General features: G+C 39.6%; 1 protein-coding gene across 2 annotated transcripts; it reads left to right on the top strand.

Moving 5' to 3' along the window:
• The first annotated feature begins 29 nt into the window (after positions 1 to 29).
• On the top strand, positions 30 to 17,739 carry LOC138196921 (monocarboxylate transporter 2-like). 2 transcript variants are annotated; one of them, XM_069147431.1, is made up of 5 exons: positions 30 to 84; positions 1,070 to 1,290; positions 6,652 to 6,795; positions 10,797 to 11,609; positions 15,782 to 17,739. In XM_069147431.1, exons 2-5 carry the CDS (start codon positions 1,074 to 1,076, stop codon positions 15,988 to 15,990), a joined length of 1,383 nt encoding a protein of 460 aa, XP_069003532.1. In that variant the 5' UTR covers positions 30 to 84; positions 1,070 to 1,073; the 3' UTR covers positions 15,991 to 17,739. The 2 variants fall into 2 exon arrangements, with proteins under 2 accessions (XP_069003532.1, XP_069003448.1); XM_069147347.1 differs by lacking the exon at positions 30 to 84 and having other exon boundaries at positions 1,050 to 1,290.
• The last annotated feature ends 9,225 nt before the right edge of the window (positions 17,740 to 26,964 follow it).

Raw genomic sequence — 26,964 nt, forward strand, 5'->3', positions numbered from 1 at the left:
CGTCAAACAAAGACGCAGGCAGCAGAAAACTCGACTCGGAAACTTGGTCCAGACAAAACGGGCCGCGGAGACGCTAAATGAGAGGTAAAGTACTCCGATTTTCTTAAATACGTACTCGAGCCTCGCTGTCTTCGATGCTCCAAGGCTGCAGGGTTGCAGTTACTTTGTTTCATTAGCAGTTACATTAGTTTCGATCGTGCTCCACGTGGGTCGTTTCTTCCGTCAGACTCCGCGCGGAAGAGTGAAATCAAGACTGAAAACGTTTCCCCGTTATGTTACAATTGCATCACGGCTGTAAAGCTGTCGTTCGATTTTAGGCCAATGCAAACATTTGTAGTCAAGCAGCGGCCTCGCTGGTCTGATCTGTCGTAGTTGTACTTGTGAATACATGATGTAGTAACTGATGCCATCTGCCTGGCTGACAACAAACAACCAAGTATGTAAAAATATTATCACATATTTTGGACATGAAAATCATAATTTGGAGTTCATTATAAACGTGTTCATTCTCTATGGCAAATTCTTCACTCACAAATGTAGAATGTCAAAAATCTCCCCCAACTTCACCTCTCCAAGACTCCCAAACGGATTAATACTGAGAAAAGTAACAAAACTGTCCAACTGTATGAAGAAATTCTTGAAGAGCAATATGCTATTTTAAGGTATGTAAAAAAAAAAAAAAAAGGTAAAAATACCCATTATTTAAGGGATCATTGAGTCAATTATGACCAGCTATTTGATGATGACCAGCTATTTGATGTTTACCAGCAATATTACTGATTGATTCAGTGATGAAAAGCAGCTTTTGGGTTTCTCATCTCTCATTGTGAACATATTCCTTGGTTAGTGATTCCCTTCCCATTTATGTTTACAGACATGTTGTGTGTGAACAAACCTGTCACAGCATTAGAAAGCAGTACAATCTTTAATTTAGTTGTCACTTAGTGTCAGTCCCTGTATCTGCCAAAGATTTTGGGATGTCTTTTATTTAGAATTTTTAGCGTTTTTTTGTTACAATATTCTGTTGTTTAGATAACTAAGTGTCACAAATGTTTAACTCTCTGGACAGGAAGATGTCCTCAGCTCCAGCAGATGTGTTGGGCTACAAGCCGCTGGATGGGGGTTGGGGCTGGATGGTCGTATTCGGGGCCCATATTTCCATTGGATTTGCCTACTCCACACCAAAAGCCCTTTCCATTTTCTTCAAGGAGATCCAAGAGGACTTGGGGGCCAGCTTCAGTGAAATTGCATGGATTTCCTCCATAATGCTAGCTGCCATGTATGCAGGCGGTGAGTTGATTCAATCAGTTGGTTTGTCCATATGCAAAACTAATCCCTATGATCAGTAGCTCTCCCTGTAAACAGATTGTCATTGTCATATCTTTCCCAGATCAGATGCATTATGAAATTAGAAGCAGGTGAACTTGCCTTTTAAGTTGTTCTTGCTGCTGGTGTAGCACAGCTATCAGGAGACTGATTTCAGTAGTTGAGTGTTTGTCAAAATTTCATTGGTTTGAATTTAATTAAACAAAATAATGGATATCTACATTCCATATTTGCAAATTGCTGAAATGAAAGTTATTTTTTTCAAAACGGGACATTTATTGTTAAAAGCAGTTCTTCTGATGGCTCTACTGTGTAAGAGTACCAGTGTATCTAAGCAGTCTAAACCATATATTTAGCACTGCTGTGCTGTATATTCTTGTTATTTATGACCAGCTGACATACACTGATAAAATAATTCATGTAATAAAATAATAGCAGCAGATATTCTACATCAATAAACCACCTGGTTGCAATTACTTTAAATCCAGAGTTGCAGCAGAGCTACTTGGTATTCAGTGTAGTTTGGCCTCATACCTTTGGGCCGTCCCAAGTTCTGAAGTCAGCACCTCAAAGTCAGTCGTCTTTATAGTACTACAGAATACACTTGTATTGGCTGGGAAATAATAGCCTGCAGGTTAACCAGGTTGAGTTGTTTTTCTTTTTCTCTTGATCTTTTGTATCATATTATATTTTGTTCCCTCTGGGCACTGAGACACCAAGCACACCCCCAAGAACTAGCACTGATAATGGTCTGCTGATCAAACACTCTTTAAATTGTCTCACATCTTGTGTTAAAAGTTGTGCCTGCACGCCCCAAAAAGAGCACAAAGAATACCTAACAACCAGCAGACTCTGTGGTATGTATTTGTACTCATGCATTAATCAGTGTTATGGCCAAAATTAGGGGAGCAAATCTAAGGTTTACAGCAATTGAAAAAAAATCCTTTAACTCTGCAGCATCTGCACTCTACAAATGAAACCACTTGTGCTTGTGCTGTCGACTCATTTGGACAGATAGGTAATTGACAAAGTGACTCCACGTGAGTGACTGCTGAAATAGTGGCTGGCTAATAAGAGGAATGTTGCCAGCATGTGTTAATCACCTGACTCAAATTTAATATGTGGTTTACATAGCGTCATTTATTAGTACTGCTGCTTTTCCTCTTCAACATTGCAGTTCTTATAGAGTACAGTGCAAGTAACTTCACCTCCGGCACTACAATGTCTACAACTACACTGGGGCCTGTGACAGCGCAGTCAGACGAGACAACAGTTGTTGCCATCCAGCTTCTGCCTCTGGTGGTTTTTCTGCTTTTATCTTTTCCAAGCCAAGCTGTGCGTACTTAGTACTCCTAAGCCTATCACATGTTGGTCATTTCTTTTTAGTGCTGTGCACTTAAACCAATATTCCCAATATGTTTGATTTAATAGTTTCTTCTTAACGGGTAAAATGCTTTGCTTATTTTCAAAAGTGAAAAGTTATTATTTAAGAAAAGTAGGAGAAAAAAACAGCTGTGTGCCGTATTTACTAGATTCAGTTGATAATCTTGTGACCACATAAATATCGTAACCCCTTGAGGGGTTGTTCACATATACAACAGCCCTGCTTGAATAAATTCCTCAATGATTTGAATGTGATCGCTTGGTTAAGCCAGCATAGCAGAGGGCTCTATACAAAAAAAGTTGACCAATCAAAATCTGTAAAAAACACATTAGTAAACAGCAATGGCAACATTTATTTGTATAACACCTTTCATACCACCATTACTGGTGGATTACTTTGCAACAGGAACTGTGTGTCTGTGATGATTCCCGTTCATATTTTACAGTATAACACAACCTCAGCTGTTTTATGTCCTGCTGTTGGCGTTTCTGCTTTTATGTTTCCTGTAACTTCAACCAATCTGTGATGACAATGTGGGATCCACATTACATAACATCAGTGGGGCTAATTTAAACAGATATCGTTGATTCAACCACAGTGTATTATTAATAGACTAATAATCTCATTTTCATTCTGTTGTAGTAAGTGCAATAGCCCTTTAATCTACCAAAATAAAATTTGAAAATCTTTTTGTCTTTTAGTACAACATACTGTTCACGGTTGGTTTTTTTTTGTTGCATTGTTTTTTGTGTAGGATAAAAGTGAGTTTGTTTAGTGGAAGAGAGATATCTGCTGTCGTGGGGATGCCGAACAAAAACATGTGACCTGGGTCTAATGACACAACAGGCAGCTATGCCCCACTGCTGCTTTCACAACAGGCAAAGCAGTCCGAGCAACCTTAAACTCCTGTTCCACTATGTGTGTCCCATTTAACACTATGTGTGTCAACAGAGGATGACACAAAATATAACAAAATAAAAGTCTTATGGAGGCTTTACATGAGTTCATCAGTGCCGGCTTTCAAGGTTACAGGACAGCAGGGTATGTGACTAACCTGCACTCAACTCTGGGAGGCCTAACTGGTGAAATATTCCCCTCCACTGTGGCTTCGGCACAGGGCTTTATCATATTGTCCTTGGTAAGGCTTCAGCAATGTCACCCAGTGGAGGAGAGAGACAGCGGGAATATATCAGAGGAGGGTTCAGCACACTAGGGTCTGACACCGGGGCCTCACGGGAGAAACATGACAGCCTTTTCAGAAAACCTCTGACTCAAGGAGTCTGAATGATAAACTTATAATGGAAATGGAAATGGTGGCAGTGTGCGAGATGCCCTATTGTGAAACGGCTACAGTGAGAGGGATGATCTATCTTTGACCCCTGGTGGCACCTGGTTAACTGTATAAACAGCAGGATGGATATTTGTATTTAAAATGTACAGTAGATACAGTTGTTGAGGACAACACTTTACAGCTTAGCATGAAGCTTGAATAGAGATTTTACTAATACTTTATATATATGTCATACCATAGCATGTCGTCCAAAAACTGAAAAAAAGTCATACTATAGCATGTCATTTAAAATATGAAGAAAAGTCATACTATAACATGTCGTCCAAAATATGAAAAAAAGTCATACTATAACATGTCGTTTAAAATATGAAAAAAAGTATTACTACAGCATGTCCAAAATATGAAAAAAAGTCATACAATAACGTGTCGTCTGAAATGTGATAAAAAAAATCATACTATAGCATGTCGTCCAAAATATGATAAAAAAAAATCATACTATAGCATGTCGTCCAAAATATGATCAAAAAGTCATACTATAGCATGTCGTCCAAAATATCATACAAATTTGGCTTATATGTCCTCCAAAATAACATAAATATTTCACACTAAATTATGTAGTCCAAAATTTCATAAAAAATTCATACTATAGTATGTCGTATAGAATATTAAAAAATTTAGTAGATTTTGGTAATGATGATAGTAATTAATTGTCAGACTGAAATTCTTCTCACACCACAGCAGCTTCAACTGCAGTATTAGAATGAACTCAAATAGTACATGAAACAAAGATTGTAATGAACAGTCACAAATATTCAAGTCTTTTTGATATTTCTTGATTTTAATACCATTTTTAATTTTAAGATTTTTTAGTGTACAACAGAGTGCTTCAGTGTAACCTCATTAAATCGTGGTACGCTGTATCTACAGTTTAATAGAAATGTATATTCACTGTTCAGGACATGGTTGGGATCAAAGACAATACCTAAAACCAATATGTAGCTCAACACACAGTACTCTCCTGTTGAGTGTTCACAGTCTAAGCGAGTAAATTGTGTGCACATAGCCGTGTTGTGGATCCAAGTTAAACCTACCCATGGAAAAACTCATGTCTGCTTCATCAGCGTAGGTCCCTCCCATTACGTCCAATTCTACTCACAACAAAGGTTTTTGACTTGCAACCAAAAAGGCCTGATTCACGAATAACGAAACGTTCTTTTGAGACAATAAGCGAAATTCTGAAGTCTGTTACCTCAAACAACACAACTGTAAGGATCATTTGTTTCAAATCTACATAATATTATTTGAAGTTGACATTTATTTACTTATAAATTTGATTTGTGATTGCAAGTGTGATGAATTTACTCTTAAAATAGTCTTTTATACTTTCATAAAAAAAGCCACAAAACGACCTTTATACCACGCAAATAACTTATTAATCAAGAAAATAGGGAAAGTAAAAATACTTTTTTGGTGAGTTTATATGCCGCTCATCTTGGCATTTGAGAAACTTTTTTTTAATCACAATCCACCTTTTGTTAAACATCTGTCAGCTCTGGCTCTCCAGGTAGCAAAGAATTTTTGTGGACAATTAGGCAAAACAACACGATACATTCATCCTTGCAGAGCCGTCGATCTGTAGCTCTGTCGATCGGTCACAGAGTCCTACACTGAAACTCTGAACACTCATCAAACACAGAGTCTGACCAGTTTTAGCAGCCGTGAAGACACAGTAACAATATCTTGCAACACTACCCAACCTGAAAGCAGGCATCTATTTCTGTAGTTTCAGTGCAAAACCAGTCAGTCATTCACTCTTTGCTAACAGTTGGTTTTCCATCTAATTCTTTTGCAATTTGATTTCCTGTCAATCTTCATTCTTTTGAACATTTAATTAAGGAGAACGATACATAGAATATAATTATGAAAATGTGTCATGACTGGTTTTAACAAACATTCCCTTTTGGAGAAATTTAAAATCACACTTTTGCACACGCAGATTCCATTTAAGAGTAAAATATTTGCTACTTTCTGTCATCAATATTTTCTCACGTACTGAGAAAATAATAATCAGCCATGATTAACATGCTGTTGAAGAAAGTAGGTGTTTGCCGAACATTTAATCCTCTTACCTATTCACAGTTCTGCTTTTAGTTATCACCGTCCACTCAGGTTTCAATAATCATGGCAGCATAAAGAAATTAGTCTAAGTTATGCTCTTCTTATTTTTTTCTATATAATTTGACTAAAATAAATATACATTCCAGAAGATGGTATTTATAGCAATAATATATAATAAGAGTGCAGAAGTTTTCATCATGGCATGCTGCAGAAGCACTGGTGGTGCAATGTCACTCTTTCAGGCAAGGTTATGAATGAAGGAAAGAGTGACAGCATATAAAAGGCTGTTTAATTCCTGATTGATCACTGAGTGTAGTATTTTACATGATCAGGGGAAAGTATAATGAGTTGCCAAGTTGTAGATACAAAAGTATGGAGGTGTTCCATCACTTGCTGTGATGCCCTTGGTTTAGACCTATTAACTTACCTATAAGGGGTAGGTAAAAGTTGATTTCTTAAACTGTTAATATTGAGATGTAACATATTACAAGAATGAAGTGCTTACTCCTCGTCTTCCTTATCTTTTTTGCAGGACCGGTGAGCAGTGTGTTAGTCAATCGCTTTGGAAGCCGGCCAATAGTCATAACGGGTGGCCTGATGTGTGGGGTTTCTATGATTACCGCTTCTTTTGGGAGCTCCATCATCTATCTCTACTTTTGCATTGGCATCATTGGAGGTATGGTACTTTAAAATATTTTTTTATTAAATATTGTCCTTTCTTTACAATATTTTTTGTGACACTGCCGAGTGAAAAGTTTTAGCCATATTGACAGATTTTATTGCTTGCAGTCCGGCTTTGGTGATGTATAGACAATGAGTTGACTGTAGACCAAAACCAAGGCAATTTTCAGATATAGACCCCCAGACTTGTTTACCTTTTTGATTACGAGTACCATCAGCTCTAGTTAAGCTTCTCTGGAGTTGAGAGGTTGGACGATGCATCCTTTCAAATCCGTTCAGAATCTCTTGGTTCAGATCTGCTTCTCCTAACCGGGCTGCCATGCTGTTTGTCAGGGCCCTGGGCTTCTGCCCAAGCTCCTGGGGTGTAGTTAAAGCACCAAGAGGACCAGGACAGTAATTAAGACAGAGCCGTCTCTGATCCCAGAGAGCATGGTCTTCCATGGCCCTCTGTACTCTCCTGTAGGCTCCAATCATGGTCGTCACATGGGGGGCTCTGTGCCACCCTACGAGGCTCATTACCCTGCCAAGGGCTCCTGTGGACGATTAATAGGCCCAGCAAGTGGCCAGGCTGTGTGTGGTGCCCGAGGGCATGTGCGGGCCCTGCTCTGCTCCCCTGTGCCCTGACACACTGACACATAGGCATCACGCAGTTTTACCTAGCAGCCATGCAGACATACAGTGGGTACGGAAAGTATTCAGACCCCTTTAAATTTTTCACTCTTTGTTTCATCGCAGCCATTTGCTAAAATCAAAAAAGTTCATTTTATTTCTCATTAATCAGCACCCCATCTTGACAGAAAAAAACAAATGTAGAAATTTGTGCAAATTTATTAAAAAAGAAAAACTGAAATATGGTCATAAGTATTCAGACCCTTTGCTCAGTATTGAGTAGGAGCACCCTTTTGAGCTAGTACAGCCATGAGTCTTCTTGGGAATGATGCAACAAGCTTTTCACACCTGGATTTGGGGATCCTCTGCCATTCTTCCTTGCAGATCCTCTCCAGTTCCATCAGGTTGGATGGTGAACGTTGGTGGACAGCCATTTTCAGGTCTCTCCAGAGATGCTCAATTGGGTTTAGGTCAGGGCTCTGGCTGGGCCAGTCAAGAATGGTCACAGAGTTGTTCCGAAGCCACTCCTTTGTTATTTTAGCTGTGTGCTCAGGGTCATTGTCTTGTTGGAAGGTGAACCTTCGGCCCAGTCTGAGGTCCAGAGCACTCTGGAAGAGGTTTTCTTCCAGGATATCTCTGTACTTGGCCGCATTCATCTTTCCTTCAATTGCAACCAGTCATCATGTCCCTGCAGTTGAAAAACACCCCCATAGCATGATGCTGCTACCACCATGTTTCACTGTTGGGATTGTATTGGGCAGGTGATGAGCAGTGCCTGGTTTTCTCCACACATACCGCTTAGAATTAACGCCAAAAAGTTCAATCTTGGTCTCATCAGACCAGAGAATCTTATTTATCATAGTCTGGGAGTCCTTCATGTGCTTTTTGGCAAACTCTATGTGGGCTTTCATATGTCTTGCACTGAGGAGAGGCTTCCGTCGGGCCACTCTGCCATAAAGCCCCGACTGGTGGAGGGCTGCAGTGATAGTTGACTTTGTGGAACTTTCTCCCATCTCCCTACTGCATCTCTGGAGCTCAGCCACAGTGATCTTTGGGTTCTTCTTTACCTCTCTCACCAAGGCTCTTCTCCCACGATTGCTCAGTTTGGCTGGACGGCCAGGTCTAGGAAGAGTTCTGGTCGTCCCAAACTTCTTCCATTTAAGGATTATGGAGGCCACTGTGCTCTTAGGAACCTTGAGTGCTGCAGAAATTATTTTGTAACCTTGGCCAGATCTGTGCCTTGCCACAATTCTGTCTCTGAGCTCCTTGGACAGTTCCTTCGACCTCATGATTCTCACTTGCTCTGACATGCACTGTGAGCTGTAAGGTCTTATATAGACAGGTGTGTGCCTTTCCTAATCAAGTCCAATCAGTTTAATTAAACACAGCTGGACTCCAATGAAGGAGTAGAACCATCTCAAGGAGGATCAGAAGAAATGGACAGCATGTGAGTTAAATATGAGTGTCACAGCAAAGGGTCTGAATACTTATGACCATGTGATATTTCAGTTTTTCTTTTTTAATAAATTTGCACAAATTTCTACATTTCTGTTTTTTTCTGTCAAGATGGGGTGCTGAGTGTACATTAATGAGAAATAAAATGAACTTTTTTGATTTTAGCAAATGGCTGTAATGAAACAAAGAGTGAAACATTTAAAGGGATCTGAATACTTTCCGTACCCACTGTATGCTTGCATACACAGATACCTGCACATGCAGAAACATAACCATTTAATACAAAAGCACCACAGGCTGAAAATAATCACTCATCCTTGTATACAGCTCCATTTTCTTTCTTTCTACTGTGTTCCAAGAAACATGATTGGCAGTTTTTGCTGGTGGGAGCTGGTGAGGGATGATGTCCTTGTCACTGCACCAGCAAGTCCTTCTAACTGCACCAGCAAGTCCTTCTAGTTGGTTTGGGCCTCTGCAAAGGACAAGAACTGTGATGCTTGCATCAAATATCACACTGACAGCAATTTCAATGTATATGGGGCATCAGAATAATCAATTAAATGTATTTATCTTTGTTTAAGGTAACAGTGGGGTAAGTTGGTTTCGTTTTTCTGTGTCCACAACTTCTACAATTGGGTTGCTTAAGTTGACTGCATTGATAAAACAGAAAGTGGACTTTACACCACATTTTGATCAATTCCTCTGCTCGTAAAGACACTGATATAATGTTAATAAAAACAGTGGAGCATTCATTTATCAGGAGAAAACTGACTAAACTCAGAAGTTAATGTAATTTTAATACTATAGAGTGGGATTTTAACCCTCCCGCTGTCCTTGGATCAAATTGACCCGCTGCTGTGTTCAACCAAGTTCTATCTTATTTTTATATTTTTTGGGATCATTGGTGACAAGGAGGCCGTGACGGTTTCTTTAACAAGGAGTTAAACAAACCTTCTTTAAATTAAATGAGTTGCTGAACAAGTTCACAAAATCCGAATCAAACCTATCGGTGTCAGATAAATCTCTCTCTATTTCACAATACAGAGTTCTCAAATCTGGCGTCTACTGAGACATTCCCGTGCTGCTGGATGAATGCATACAGGGAATTCTTTATGGCCAGAGCTGGCTAATTTCCATTTGAACCCTATGCTAATTTAAATGGAGTCAATTACATTTAATCCCTCTTCCTATTTAAGAACATGTCTGCTAAATATACAATAAAATACAACTTTTTGATACTTTGGATGGCCAAAGGTGTCATCAGCTGTGAAGAAATCTGATGTTAGACCCTTGGATAAGATGTCTAACAAAGAGTCGTCTTCTTCTTCAGTGCTTGGAGTTACTTGTCATGGTAACACAGCTTTACAGTAATTCAGTGACTTATAGTGACTCTGTAAATTTTTGTTGTTTTAAAGTCAGAATATAGCAAACAAATAATGTTTATATATGAGCTTATTTTTTCCTCATTATGGAAGAAAAATATTGCTGAAATGCACTTTTTAACAAAATAAAACTTAATATGTTAAGCCCAGTTTGGACATACTTTAAAAAGAGAAATAACAACAAATGTGTTGCTTTAAGCTTTATGAATCCAGTGAAGAAGAATAAATTGACATTGGAAAGAGAGACTATAGCACCCTATCCATCTAGCTGTAGCTCTTTATCTTCTTCAAAATAAGGTGCTATTAAATAAAAATGTTCTGGGTAGCAAGGCAAGAGAGTGAATGTATTAGCTAGGCTCCCTAATTTATTTCTACTTGAATGGCAAAATTATTTCTGAAATAATTCCAGCATTCTGTAATGAGATGGAACCTTAATGAGCACTGAGCAGAATCAGTCTTAATTTAATTGAGAGTACCCTTTGTAGTTTAGGTTCAGTAGGGTTTTCTTACTGAGGATTTTTGACTGTGACTGTGTTTTTTCTATATACAGGTTGTGGACTCTCCTTAAACCTAAATGCCTCTCTGACCATCATCAGTAAATACTTCTTAGCCAAGCGTCCTTTAGCCAACGGACTTGCCATGGCTGGCAGTCCAGTGTTTCTCTGTTTCCTGGCCCCTCTTAACCAATACCTACTGGGCCAATTTGGCTGGAGAGGAAGTCTACTTATCCTTGGAGGTATAATGTTCAATTGTTGCGTTGCTGGGGCCCTGATGAGGCCTGTCGTCCCACATCGTCAGCCACCCTCTTGTGCACTACAGAAAAAAGAGGAACAGCCAAGTGAGCTCAAGATGAAGATAAAAGGAGGCTGTTTTAAGAACGCAAAAAAGTTCCTGGATTTGTCCTTCTTCAAGAACAGGGGCTTTATTATTTACCTCATAGGAAATGTGATGTTCATCTTTGGTGCCTACGCGCCCATTGTGTTCCTCTCAGCATATGCAATTAACCAAGGCGTAGAGGAGTACTCAGCAGCCTATCTGCTCTCCATTATGGGCTTTGTGGACATGTTTGTTCGGCCTGGCACCGGCCTGGTCGCCAACAGCAAGTGGATCAGGCCCAGAATCCAGTACTTCTTCAGCTTTGCCATGGTGTTCAACGGTACGTGCCACTTACTGTGTCCCCTGATGAAGAGCTACGCCTTCCTGGTGGCCTATGCAGCGTTTTTTGGCGTGGGGTTTGGCATGGTTTTCGCCCTGATATTTGAATGCCTCATGGACCTGATGGGAAATGAACGCTTCCCCAGCGCTGTTGGACTGGTCACCATCATAGAGTGCTTCCCCATGCTACTGGGACCACCTGCTGCAGGTAATGTACCCTGAACACAAACTATCCATTCACAGACACTTGTGACTCACTTAAACAAACAAAACCAACTCAATGGGTTCTTTTCAGTGTTTATTTTCCCCATGGACTGCTGAATCTGATAAACCATGCACAAACAATCACATCGTGTGTACAGATCTCACTCTCTTTTCCTGTCTCTCTCTCTCACCCAGGCACCATACTCTCAATTTACTTGACATTGCCTTATGCTGCTTCTTTCTACAACTGATGCTAACAGCAAATGAATAATGTAGACAAACAAACATACAAACACACACACTTGGGGGGAACACAATTGTTCAAGAAGAAATAAATAACCAGTTTGAGGCAAGCTGCTTTGCAAACAATGCAGCAAACAGAATTATATATATTTGTGTGTTTATCTCTGTCTCATTCAAAGCCTGTGCATTATGTTGCATTGGAGCTCAGTTGCTTGGTAAAGTGTCATTACTGTAAAACAACTGGATTATCACTGATGAGTAGGGATGTTTTGGGGTTTGTGGCTGAACAAAAAGTAGTAATTTGTCACGGGGATTTACTTTTGTAAAAAAAAGCTGTGTGCACTCACTGCACAAGCTTTTATGGCATGTTCCCTGTAGGTTTTGTCCTCCATACAAATAAGAGAATATCTGGAACAGAAATAACAAAACTCTAAAAAGCTGTGTATATTCTTCAATTTCACCACATCAGTATACTGAACATTTAGCCTGGCTCACCCCACCTCTTGCTCACAGCTTCAGTCTTTGTCATGATTGTAGTCTGGAAACCCTGTTTGCATTAGGGTTTTCTCTGTCACTTTTGAGATCAAACTAACGAACCACAAACAATCATGCTGATTACTTACAGGCTACTCCTATACTTTCAAAATGAACCCAAGGTCTACTCCCATTAGGATGCATTAGATAGGAGTTTAGTGTTTGCAAGAAGTTATTAGCCAGTTAAAGGACCATATTTTTAACAGACTTTGCTTGGTTTAGCACATCAACTATAGAGTATGGTACTGTAGTAGTGTTGGGATGTAAATCAGGCAAAGCCTGCAAACCGTAGGATTTCTAGTATTAATATATGTGAAGTAGAGCCTGAATGATACAGTGCCTAGCTGATTTTATGAATTGATATTGGCCCATTAAAGATATACTGGTATCGGCGTACATGTTGAGCAATATGCACCAGTATGAAAACTTTGTAGAGCATAATGCAGAAAACGATGCAGAAGTTAATTAGAAATTGTTCTATTTGTGTTTTTAAAATAGTTATTTATAATTATTAAATTCCCAGTGAGGTGCACTGTTGTCACTGTGGACAATAATCTGTAAAATACCCCATCTCCATTTCATATCTTTTTCACGAGTGGCAAAATTGTTTGATAACCACATTTGAGGGATCATTGAAGAAAATGCACGATTGTGTACTCTGTAAATACAGCATATATGTATTGGTATCAGCATTGGCCCCAAAAGTCCACTATCGGTCAGGCCCCAATATGAATACACAGCGTGTATCCTACTTTGAAGTAAAACAGTGGAAGTTCAGTCGGATTCAGTTCAGTCAGGCTAAAACAACTGTGAGGATGATGTGTTATGTCACGGTGGCAAGAACAGGATAATGCTGGGATTGAAGAGATGTTTTTTTTTCTGTCTGTGACACTATTATAATAAGTGGATATTGATATATAGGATTTTGAAAACCACATACAAATGTTTTTACAAAAGTTCCAGTGCTAATCTCTGCCTCTGTGTGCAGTCATTGGATCTAACAAATAAAGCTATGTTCTGACTGCACGGTTTAATCAGGAACTTTATCAGAGACAGAGCTGCAGCCCTTTATAGAAACAGCCCTGCAATGAGAATGTAATGTTGTAACGTGAACCATATTTATTAAAAGGTTATAAAAAAGTTTGTCATTATCAACTTAAAACTAACTAATATAACTTCTGTTGAGTTGAACTTTTGAGTCTGAGACATCACCAACATCCTCATCATCATTGTCATTAGATTACTGGATGAAAGTCCACCCCACTAACATGTGGCCGCTGCTGTACGAAGAATAATAACACAGGCTGATTTCATCAAATAAATCAGTACATTTTAAGTTTGCTGTGATTACTTTTAAGAAACAGACAGACATCCTTGTATGTCATACTCCAGCAAGTTTGGAAATGTTAATTTGCTTGAGATAAGTCACCTGTTGCTTTGGCCAAAAACAATAAAACTTTCTACATAAAAAAAATTGAGCTGGATGGAATACAAAAAAATATCTATCTAGCCCATCATTATTACATGAGCCACATGCAGTGTTTTGGTTCGTTGCATCTTAAAAAACAACTGCAGTTGCTGCTCCACATACAGTATGATGTAGGACATTATGCAATTTTAATCTCTTGAATAGCACAAAGATTTACTTCTTCAGCCACGATTCTTATGTGGTAAGTGATGTTCCTTAAACACTATTAGACACAGAACAAAACCAATATAATGACAAGAGCCTATTTATTGCTCAACTTGTGCACCAAGTTCATTTTAACAGGCCTGTTTAATGTGTGAAACAAATAAGCTGAGGATGTACAGTAGTGTTCCTGCTCATGACTTAATCAACTGCATGTATCATCCCACTGACAAACTTTTTTTTTGCCTCCAACCTGACTTTTTAATGAGGTGGAAAGTTAGAGGCCCCTTAGTTTGTCTGGAGCGACCCTGTTCTGAGGTGCTCATTTAATAGGGTAAATAAGCGCCTCCCTGCACGTCTTAACGTTCTCCTCCAGAGGGCACAATCGTTATGTCTCCCCTATCTGCTTGTTACTGCTCCCCCAAAACCTTCCGGTCAATCCAATTAGGAGAAAGTGAGGTAAGTGGGTGTAATTAGCCTTTTGCTTAGGGTGTTTAATGACTCTCAGTTCAAACTCTTGTCATTAAAGTCCTGTACCTGGGCCATAATTAAGCTGTGAATACATAAAAAAAAGAGGTGACTATGCCAGATGGACTTAATTACCGCTCAGCCAATCAAGGGCTGTCTTAATGAGGGTGATGGTCATTGGAGTACGTGCACCAGATGATTGCTATCAATCAGATAATACAGCCTGCAATGAAATTGATGCAAAGTGACCCCTCCCTTGTGAAGTACAGTACAGTGCATGCACACACGCAAACATTAGTATCATCATTATTGGTCATAAAGATGGAAAGTGGTATATGTAATGAGGCCTTTGAGAAAAACATTTTAATTTGCCTTTTAATTTAACACTCTACTTGATAGGTTTTGATACGATACCATGAAATGGTCTGTAATAAAAGCGCTTCCCAATTTGTCCCAAAAATCTGAATCAATGATATCTTTAAAGTTGGGTGAAATCAGGTCAGTCAGAATTTTACAAAGCACACCTAAGCTTCTGATAAGAAACAAAGTTAATGAGATGACTGGATAATCTATGATATGAGATGTTAAAGTGACTGAGGAAAGTTTTTTTTTTTTTTTTTATGTGACTTTAAGGACTATAAAGAGAACATAATCCAGCTCAAAATAGTTGAATTACAGACGCAGCCTTCAACTGATTCTACATGGCTTTAAAATGGTATAAAGCAGGGATTGTAATACAGTGAGATGGACAGTCGTACATACGGAGACTGAGAGAGATAGCGACACTTGCTCATCGATCCGTGTCTGGAGGGAAAGGGGGGTTGGGGCGAGGTGCGTTTAAGACTCTGAAAACCTGCAAGCTTAAATCTGATCTAAACCACATGTGTCACTTTTCTGCAGGCTTGGCCTCGATATTTATGGCTCTGAGAATGGGTCTCTCCTCCTCTGATTCGTTTTGGTAGCAGCCATCCAAATTGCCTTCCCAGAGATGCAGGAGAGCCAGGAAGGGTGTAATGGCCCTCTGTCATTTCCGAAATGGCTCTTCTCAAATTGGCCTGTGTTTACCCTCACTCTCTTCTGCACACATAAGCCAAATCTGAGTTGGGTCTTGCTCACCTTCAAATTTGTGAAGTGGCGAAATCAAGATACTACTGATTACTACTTTATTGTCTTAAGTTTGTAATGTTACAAGTGTGTTTTTGTTTATGCAGACATAATGTTGCACAAACTGGGGTTAATTGACACATCCTTGGTTTGAAATACTATAATTTCCTCACATCATTCTGCTCTTATCCCCACAGGGTTACTGGTGGACATTTTTGGTGACTACAAGTACCTTTTCTTCATGTGTGGCTCAGTCATCGTGACTGGCGGACTATTTCTCTTCGTTATGAACATCTACAATGACCACATGCTGGATAAAGAGAGGGCTGCAAAAGATAGAAAGCGGAACCAAAAACATTTAGAGAACCAGGACCAGATGGAACCAGGACCAGATGGAACGAAGTGAGCCTGAGGCAACAGAGATGACCACAGCATAGCAAAATCTGTGACTGCAGAATGCAGAAACACCAAATTAAATGTGATTGCTCTCTTTAGCGTGTATGTTACGAGGTCCTATTATGTAGCCAAGTTTGTGGACGTTAAAGCTGGGGTAGGCAATTCTAGAAAAATCTGAAAAAAACCCAGCAGAATTTGAAAATACTGCCTTCCTCCTGCTGCCCTCCCCCTTCTGTCTGAAGCCCCTCTCATGAGATGAGCGCGGGCATATGGACATGCTTCAATTGCTCCAAAACACCTCACCAATATTGTGTTCATTGGCGTACTGGCATCGGTACTACATCAGTGGACCCGTGTACTGTACATCTATAAAGGTTTTACTGCCCCTTTTTTAATCTCTTGACCGGCCCTCTCTGTGTGCCTGTCTTTAGGATGCACATGCAGGTTGCTCTGCAGTGTAGGCAGTTGCTGAAAATCTGCAATAGAACCTTTTGCTAGTTAGCAGTAAACACAAAGTGCAGCTGAGGCTGATGGGAATTTTGCAGGTACAAGTCAAAAAATTTATAATTTTTTTTTAGCAAAGTTAGTTCTCTTCATCCAGAGGTGGACATTAATCAAATTTGGCTTACATCTAAATTTTAATGAAAATTCTAGCTGTCATTTCCATGTATGTGTGTGTTTATGCAGCACAGGGAGTAATTGCTGCAGTTAGAAACATCTAACAGCTTTCAAGACATTTCACTCAAAAACAAAAACCTGCTGGCGATATTTTTTGCAAAAAGTCAAATCAGCAAAGTAGGTAGGATTCATCCTTTGGGGAACATCAGTGTCTGATCAAAGTTTCATGGCAATCCATCCAACATGTTCCTACCCTTAAATTCAGCCACATTAGTGTTTCCTAAATTAGCGCCATGGTTAGGTTAAGACAAAAATCACTTAGTTAGGGATTTTAGATAAAGATAATGGTTTAGGTTCAAATTAACACTTCTCTTTCTGTGTTCGCCCTATTATGGACTGGCAACCTGTCCAGGATGCATCCCACCTTCCCCCTAAGTCAGCTGGGATAGGCTCCAGCCCCCATCCTTTAGTCATTATAGACTAAAGAGTCAATTCAAGAATTAGATTAATATTCCATAGATTAATTGGTATTTTTTAGCTGCAGCCCTCATTTATTCATTAGTCCATCCATTGTTTGTTTGTCTACCCTCAAGAGGCTTTAAGGAGTCATGACACACTGAACCAGGATGAGCTACTGTACTTACCTCTGTTCTTTGGTACTGCTAAACAGTATAGGTTGCTTTAACTGTGATGTGATATTTTTTCGTCTTTCATCTTTGTTTGCACTGAATTACTGTAGCTTTATTTTTTAAAATGTGTCAGCAAAATCATAAGCAGGGACTTTTTAGTAATGATCTCTCACGTGATCACTAATGCACACTTACAGGTTTATTGTAACTTTTGTGATTGTTAACTGTCCAAACTAAACATATGTTTCCAATTAAAACATTAAAGTTGTCTTGTGATAATTTGCATACAGTGGGTACGGAAAGTATTCAGACCCCTTTAAATGTTTCACTCTTTGTTTCATTGCAGCCATTTGCTAAAATCAAAAAAGTTCATTTTATTTCTCATTAATGTACACTCAGCACCCCATCTTGACAGAAAAAAACAAATGTAGAAATTTGTGCAAATTTATTAAAAAAGAAAAACTGAAATATCACATGGTCATAAGTATTCAGACCCTTTGCTGTGACACTCATATTTAACTCACATGCTGTCCATTTCTTCTGATCCTCCTTGAGATGGTTCTACTCCTTCATTGGAGTCCAGCTGTGTTTAATTAAACTGATTGGACTTGATTAGGAAAGGCACACACCTGTCTATATAAGACCGTACAGCTCACAGTGCATGTCAGAGCAAATGAGAATCGTGAGGTTGAAGGAACTGTCAAAGGAGCTCAGAGACAGAATTGTGGCCAGGCACAGATCTGGCCAAGGTTACAAAATAACTTCTGCAGCACTCAAGGTTCCTAAGAGCACAGTGGCCTCCATAATCCTTAAATGGAAGAAGTTTGGGACGACCAGAACTCTTCCTAGACCTGGCCGTCCAGCCAAACTGAGCAATCGTGGGAGAAGAGCCTTGGTGAGAGAGGTAAAGAACCCAAAGATCACTGTGGCTGAGCTCCAGAGATGCAGTAGGGAGATGGGAGAAAGTTCCACAAAGTCAACTATCACTGCAGCCCTCCACCAGTCGGGGCTTTATGGCAGAGTGGCCCGACGGAAGCCTCTCCAATTAATGAGAAATAAAATGAACTTTTTTGATTTTAGCAAATGGCTGCAATGAAACAAAGAGTGAAAAATTTAAAGGGGTCTGAATACTTTCCGTACCCACTGTACCTCGGGGGACTGCTGAGAAATTTTGCACTTGCAGTGTTTACATTATAAAACTGGCAAAAATGTCCCTATATACAAGATACTGTACATGTTTTATCCCTTCTTTAGTTCATGTTAATTAAGTACTAAAGTTGTAACAAAGAGACTGTAAAAAACCCTCTTACTGAAGTGTGATACTGACTGATTCATTCTGCAATCTGCAGTAAATAATACTGTCTTTTTCACTTTTGTCGGTATTTATTTGATTAAAAATTTCATGTTGAAACATTTAAACTCCATGTAGTAATTTTGTGTTGACATTTAGCAGTGACATTTGTTATTTGGGCGAGAATGGATTTTTATGCACTGTTAATTGTTGTGATGCAGTGTGTATTTGCTCATGTGAGTAAGCACGTTTGTCATTGGACAGGGTGACGAAACGATAGTGTGTGTGCAAATCTAAAAAACAGCTATTGTAAGGCTTATTTTTTTTAAATGATTGCACCTTTTTGGATTACATGATCCACACAACTGTTGACGTTACACATGTGGTACACAATGTAACGGTATGGACAACACCGCTTTGTTAAACCTAATAAAATGTACATGTTTTAAATTCTGTGGTTTTTTTTTTAAAATATATTTGAATATGTCTTTTTTCCTATCGCTAAATGTTTATTTCACCAACCACAACAGACCTTTTTGTTGATGATAATTTTGGTCTTCAAATGATGAGTATGACTGGTCCAATTTAATTTCCTTCATCACTTATTGGAGTATCCAGAACATATGAAAGCATGTTTTTTGCATTCCACATTCATCTATAAAGGTAAATGACATGCAGACATACGAGAAATGCCCCCCCCCCCCCCCAAAAAAAAAATCGAGATATATACCATGCAGCTTCTCAATGTTGGTGGCTGTGTCCAATTTTTCACGACAATTAGAAGACTGGGGAACAAGTTTGGAAATGTCAGCAGCTTAAGGGTGTGAGCACCTAATGAAGCAAGGCCCAGATGTTCCAGGCTAGTGCTCCGAGCTGCATGCAGCCTCATACACATCAGCAAATCAGTGGGCCAATAAATTAGGAAACGCACAGGCAAACACATCCACACACATTTTTGCTATCTCCTGTCCCTTTGCTGAGTGTTATGCAAGGTCTTTGGACATGACAAGGTGGAAAGGTACCCCAGAGATGAGGTTGTGTGTGTGCTGCAGCCAGGAATCTGTTTGTCATTATTATATTCCCTCTCACCTCCTGTTCCCCTCTGGCCTGCTGACCCTCTACTCCAGGCTGCCCTTCCCACAGTGTTTGTTCCTGCGGAGCTCTGTGACTGCTGTTCCCTGTGCTCAATGGTAAAAAAGACTTCTGGGTCTCCAGAGGTTCTTGGAGGTGGTCGGTTGACTCGGCAACGCCGGGTGAAAAATACCATGGAGCAAAAACATAAATAAATCGTGAATAACATGCCTTCGAGGTAGTTTGACATTCTGCTTGTGATAATTTCAGTTCCTGCACTGGTATGTGGATCTGCTCTTGATAAACACAAGCCACGTTTAAGAGTTTCAGTGTCTTCCTAAGATGCTTGGTTTAAAGGCGGTCTTATGATGTTGCTGAAAAAATGTATTTAACTCTAAAATAGCTTGAAACACACTAAGTGGCAGCTGCGTCTATGAATTAAAGTGAGCCCCTGAACAGGAAGAGAAGCAGTGATAGAGTGCCTGTTTCTTACTCATCTTTTAATGAGGACTACAATTAGAATGCATCACCGTGTACTAACTCTAATTGACAGCTCTCAGTTAACTGTCAGTTCTTGTTAAACAAGTAGCCAGCTTGGGAGTGCGTGATTGTAATTGGGTATCACTCTTCATAAAGCATCCTGCCTGCTTGCGCCTCATAACACTACATAAACGAAGCTAGCGCGGACAAGAGACTGGAGTCTGGGTGCTGATTATCAGCCCTTCTCCTGACCTTTGGATCCGTTCGAATCAGATCGCAGTTGTTTACAATAGGGGGGGGGCTGACCTGATGAATCTAGAGTGGTCTTACACAAGTGAAGAGTCGGAGAGAAGCGGGAGAGAAAGAATGTCCTCCCAGAGGGCTCAAAGAGCACTGGCATCTATCAACAGAAGAAATTGAATGGGATGTTTCGGAGCAGCAGAGATTAGATAGACCCAGGGTGTTGAGCAAGCACACGCTACCAATGTAATGCTTCCCTTGCAGCTGCAGTGAGATCAAACTTACAGAACACAGTGAAGCAAGGACAAGTGTGCGCACACACACACACACAGACACACACATACAATATATATATATATATATACACACACACACACTGGGCAGCCTACAGTGGCCTTTAGGTTTGAAGGGGAGATGTGCTGGGTTGTTATTTGCTCAGGGAGTACACTGAAGGATAATGCAAGATAAGACTGGAGATATGCTATTTCCATATTAGTCACATCTTCATTAGAGCTTGTAGATGTCAGGTATCATGACATTTCCATTGGAGTGTTATTATTAACATCTGGGCAAAAGTTCATCAAAATGGTCTTAAACAGCAGGTTTCACAGAGCACCATTTGAAATGTCACAACAGGTTCCCACGAGGAAATCCGTATGTATAATTTATACAGCCAACATCAAAACTTTGCCCTGAATATAATGAACATTTTGTAAGTTTTGAAATTCAAAGCACGTATGGGTCCAGAAAGTAAAATGAACAATATATTATCATTCATCCATTCAGGTCATCTGCATTCAAAGGCCTTCCAACAAACCCTTTCCAGCACCAGCAACATAGAGCTCATATACTTTATAATGCGTTATTACAGTGTGTCACAGACAAATATGAGAAAGGCATTGGTCTCGTATAACTATTAAGGACTGTTTGTAGGACTTTGTCTAGTTAAAAATAATTTCAATACTCACACGAGAATTATATTTTTATCAGTACCTATATCAAAAAAATTATTTTTTAGAAAAAGAAAATATTAGAGAACATGATGGTCCAAATCTTTCTGATTTTCATGCAGTTTAGAGAGGGAGAGTGTAACCCAGGTCATTTTCTGTAGCTATTAACAGATGTTTCTTTAAAGCCTCAATTGCAGGTTATTGCTATGATACAATTTAGCAAAGTTTTCTAAGCACCTCACACACTATCAGTAGATGCTAGCGGGCCAGCTGCGCACAGAAAAGTATCCTGTAACAGCAGCACACACAGCTCAGATAGGTGTATGCCTAAAACTTATTTTGAAAAAAGTGAAATAAGGCATTCTATCTTATGCAAATTAAAACCGAGTGATTTTAGCTACATTAATGGGCCGCCTGAATACAAACTGTGCGTGGAAAATTCTCTGGCTCACTGATGAATTTTAAATGAAAATATGTTTGTACTGTATGGTTGTAGCATAGATATCAAAATTTGGTACAGAAAGACAAGACATTTTTCAATAACAGATAGTACCAAAGCAATTCTGTTGTACCCGTAAGTATCGAAGTTTGGTACTCAGCCCTCCTTGTGTAGGCTTTAGTAGGTTAGTAGTTGATAGGAATTGATGATAATATTCATAATTATGTTTTCATTAGTGCGTAATCACCCGAACCTAAAAGTATTTGTGTTTTTGTAACTTTAGAATGAGCCCTTCCTGTCTACCTAAGGAACAGGTCTTCTTCCAACCTTTGCATTTCTTGCGGCAACCGTAGATTCTCTTACACTCTTGTAAGGGGTGTGTGTGTGGGGGGGGAGTGTATTCAGTTGCAACCTCACCACTAGATGCCTCAATATTCTACACTATGCTCCTTCAAAAGTACGTAACTATATATTATTGTCTATAGCCTGAATGGTGCTCTGAAAAACATTTGCAGTTTGCTTCTTTGCAGTTGTAGTTGTTGCTTGGATTCATTTGCGGTCCTGAGTGACTCCAGTATATCAGAAATTTGTCAAATCTTTACAGCACCTTTATCCATTTCTATGCTATTGATCGATTCGCTGAGTTTGTAGCTTTCCTGCAAAACTAACACTTTTTGGAACCATCATTCAAGCTTAGCTTTTTACACTTAAAGACAGATGTTAGTGAAATACTTGTTTAACTGTCACGGTATTACTTTTGGGAATAGCTTATACCTTGACAACCCACTTTACTCTCTTCAGTGTGGCAAAGACTCATCATTCCCGTTGTCTAGTCACAATTGAACAAGGTACCTGTGGGAAACACAGGCACAAAATGTGGACCAACTGGGACAAATTAAAGAAAGTGCAGGAAAAGGGTTAGAGAAAGTATAAGACAGCGTGTTTGCTACTTGGGGAGATGGAGAACCCCTTTCCATCCATCATCCCTGTCTCTGTCCCATCCACTGAGCAGGAGAGGTAATGAAAGTAATTTAACGTACATCTATAATTAATATCCTCTCTTTGGGCGGTGTGGTTGGGCCGAACGGGTGATGGAGTGTGTTTATTATGTGTGTGTGAGGGAGCTGGCATGACGGGCCACCGGGCCACTGACACGGTAATTCACTAGCCATCACTCCTGCAGTGCTGAGGTCAGATTGGTGTTGCTATATGGGGCACCACCGGCTTCAGCGATCCCATAGGTCCGCATGGAAAGTGGGTTTTTGTTCTTTCTTTCCTCTTCTTCGACTCTCCTAAAGAATGAGGGGAGAAAGGAAGAAAGGAGGCGCGGCACGTAGCAGCGCCCCGGGCCAGTGTTCTCCCTCTCTGTGTTCCTCTCTTCCTCTCTTTCTCTAGCCTTCCTCCTCTCTCTGCTCTGTGGTCGGTTAGAAAAGCCCCTATCTCGCTGTCTGTCTGGCTCTGCCGCTTTTTCTTTATATCTCCTGATATTCTCTCCCCCTCCAAGAAAAAAGTGAATGCACTTCAGGAATTCCTTTTTTTTTTTTTTCGTTTTAAAGGCGGACTGCTTTGCACAAACACAGTTCAAACTCAACTGCCCTTAGTGCTGTCTCCTTTTGAAACTCCCTGCTCTTTGAATACCATCTATTTGAAGAGAATGCCCTCTGCATTTCTTTTACACAGTCACTCAAGCACACTCTGAGACTCTCTTTACACACAAACATAGAGGTATATTAGGCTTATACAGAAAAATGTTAGCACACACATACACAGATACACACATACCCACATTCACACAGTTACACTAAATTACACACACACACACACACACACACACACACACACACACACACACACACACACACACACTCACACACACACACACTCACACACACACACACACACACACACACCTATGAAATCGAATTCCTGAAGTGTCAGTGGAACGGAGAGAGAATTTCTCCCACTTTGAACTCCAGCTCCCTCATTTGATTTCTCTCTTTCTCTCTCAGTCTTCACTTATGCATGACCTGACTCCGGCTACTGGCCATTCTCCAGTAAAGGTCTAATTCAGGTTAAACAGCTTACAAGCCACATTTAAAGTCTACAATGGGTTATTCTTGTTGTCGCCTTGAACAAAGCAGGTGGCTGACTGGGTTCAATGAAATTACAAAAAACATTTACTCTAGCTATTGCCATATCAAGCCTTGAAGAATGCCTTGGTTTTCTTTGCCCAGATATTTTGCCTTTCTACACACAATTTCACCTTTACTCAAGACAGAACCTGCTGACAACAGGTGTCGCAAGGGTTATTTCCTTTGAGGAAAGTGAGATAAACAAGACTTGCTAAACTGGAACACATTATAATACACATTATGAACATGTACTTCATGCAAACGAAGCATAAAAAACTGAAATAAATGATACGAAAGTGTATGAACACTAACACACACTAAATAGCAATTGCAAAGTACAAAATCACAACAAACTGAGTCAGAAAACAAGACATTTGCACTTCAAAATATACAAACAGAATTTGATAACATGCAATCAGTTGGTGGGCAAAGTGTACTAAAACATTGTTAATCTGATTAATGTGTCACTAAAGTAGCCCCGATAAAAAAGTGTTCACACTATGGTCTGTTAAACTCAGTTTCTGGAAGAACCTGAGTCATGGCCATAATCCAAGAATTCACACTCCAGTTATGACAAAATTTCACACATATGTCTCATAGGATAAAATAAGGAAGTGATGACACTATATCCAAATGGTCAAAGGTCAGCATGCTCTGCAATAACAGTTTCTGTTCATTATTAGAGGCCATAACTCAGAAACAGAGGGGGAGATTGTGGTCAAATTTAACATTTGGTCAGATACTGAACTGGTGACAATAAACTGTGGTGATTCTATTGATGTTTTGTGCTGTTAGGTTAAAGATGTGGGTGAAGCATACATGGTTTCGAATTTTTAGCTTCTTTGCAGCAGTATGTATATTTAAAGTACCGTCTACGGTCAATAAGCTTTATTGGCCAAGCATGTGAACACATATAAAGATTCCCTTTAAAGTTTTGGACAGGCATGGATGTAAACTGCAACTTGACTGGCTGGCAGAGGCATTTAACTATGAGGCGGTAAATCTAATTCATATATAATCTTTTCATGATGTGAGACATGTTTTAACAAATATTTTACAACCTGTTCTATTTTGCCGGTGTCAAAATGTCTGATCTATACTTTACTCATTGTTATTTAGATGTTGTCTGTGTAACCAGAGTCTAGTGTACAGTCTACTATTTCTCTCCACTGTTGTCCAAAAATGATTAAAAGCACATCACTGAGACACACTGTATGACATGTTGCTGTTATAATCAAAATGAGCACAAGTTCATTTTAAGTTGATCCTACATGCACCATTAAGTACTCAGTAAATAATAATGCTGCAGCTGAAAGTAGTCCCAAGCAAATACACAATGTATCCAATACAGAGTAAAGAGGATTTTTTTTTAGATGTGCAATTAATAGTAATAGGTGGGCATGAGACTTGAGGAGAATCAGAGAGTATTGACTCAGGCATTTTTTATTTAATGGGATTCATTAGCAGCTACAAAATATAGAGTAACATCTTGGCTTAGGCATGTAAAACTACTGTGAGATTACAGCTGTAAAAAAGGCATACATATGTATTTGGCATTTATATTTAAAGTAACGTAATTTCTTTTCACTTAGTTACTTTAAGTTACATTTAATAAGTGGAGTAAAAACAGTTTTTTTTAAACATACTGATACTTCTTTATCTTAAGGTTTTGCTGTGAAACATTAAATAAATGAGTGATAAGAGTAGATCTGTCTACCAAGAGCCAGTTTCCTTTAGTTACCAGAAAAGTGAGTTTCCAGCATGTAAATGTTCCTCTTTGCTTTCCCTCCCCTGTTAACTGTCCTTTCCCCCCTTCTTCGTGCTGAATGTGTTTAAGGCTTTGTCAACAGATGTGGAGAGGGTCACTAGGTGTGTGGACTCTACCAGCCGGGTGCCCACATGTCTGATTTTAATGGGCAGCATATGGAGGCGGTGAGTGATGAGTGAGACTCGGCCGGTGACAGGTGCTGAGTCATCTGTTACGCTGACCCCGCGCCCCACAACGGACCAAATCAGAGGACACCTTCATTCAGCCGGGTTTGAACCCCACCCCCCACCCCCGCTCCCCCACCCCGCTCCCCCACCCCACCTCCACACACACACACACACACACACACACACACACACACACACACACACACACACACACACCGCTCTGACTCAGTGTTGGTTTTACATTCACTTGCAAACTCTAAGCTGGTAGACAAGCATACTTACTCCCACACTGGCAATTATAAAAGCATATGGGGAACATTCAGTCCTTGATGCAAATGTAATATCCCCATTCTCGATTGTCCTGGGTCTGTCTACAGCTGGAAACATCAACCTCCTCCATGCCAGTGACAATATTGTTATTGTGCTCAAAAGTTGTACAGACAGTATAGAAAGTTTGACCACAGATGTAGACAGAGAAACAGCCATCAAACACAAACTAACAAACACATTCACACCATACAGTGAGATGCAGAGCTTTAAGAAAGAAGGTGACTGTAGGAGAAATAAAACACAAGTAAGAGGAGAACATATAAACTTGTCACAGAAAACTGTTACTGCTCATCTACAATTGCATTCTCTCATCAGGGGTAAACCTGAGAGGCCAAATGAGTCACTACAAATCAGTCCCTGGTTAACTAATTTAGGAAGTAGTTAGTAACATTTCTGCTGCCTTGGGCTGTGATTTCTTTGATTCCATGAGAGTTACGGAAAAAAACCTCCTCTGTGGGTAATTTCACTTTAAAATGTTAATTTTTTTTTAATTTTTTAATTTTTATTTTTTTTATCATCTAATAGTATACTATAGTGAAACCAGAGGCTGCTGCATGCATGTCCTCACAGCTTTTATAGGGTTGAATTCTCAGTTTATGAGACCAGTTTAATCTTTTTATGTCTGAGCTGCATTTTTCTACTCACCGTCCCCGAGGTAAACATAATCTTGTTAATAAAGGACACAGTCAAAGAACGTTGTGTGTTAAATAGCTGTTAAATAGCTGCACATTAGTTATACAGAGAAGTGAAGCAGCCTGCTGTCTGAATATTATGCTGTTTAGGCGAACAGATTATCAGCAAATTGTCCTAAAATTGTCACACTAAAAGCGCTGTGAGTACAAGTCTGTGTCTTGCAAGTCAATAGCTCT

This window comes from Embiotoca jacksoni, unplaced genomic scaffold (assembly GCF_022577435.1).
Source record: "Embiotoca jacksoni isolate LCO1_2020_lvr unplaced genomic scaffold, fEmbJac1.0.p SCAF_1, whole genome shotgun sequence".
NCBI classification, from domain to species: domain Eukaryota; kingdom Metazoa; phylum Chordata; class Actinopteri; family Embiotocidae; genus Embiotoca; species Embiotoca jacksoni.

Coding starts and splice junctions, on each gene's coding strand:
- LOC138196921 (XM_069147347.1), top strand. CDS start 1,050: ATGTTTAACTCTCTGGACAGGAAGATGTCCTCAGCTCCAGCAGATGTG. Junction 1,291..6,651: donor AGCTGCCATGTATGCAGGCG/GTGAGTTGATTC, acceptor TCTTTTTTGCAG/GACCGGTGAGCAGTGTGTTA. Junction 11,610..15,781: donor ACTGGGACCACCTGCTGCAG/GTAATGTACCCT, acceptor TTATCCCCACAG/GGTTACTGGTGGACATTTTT.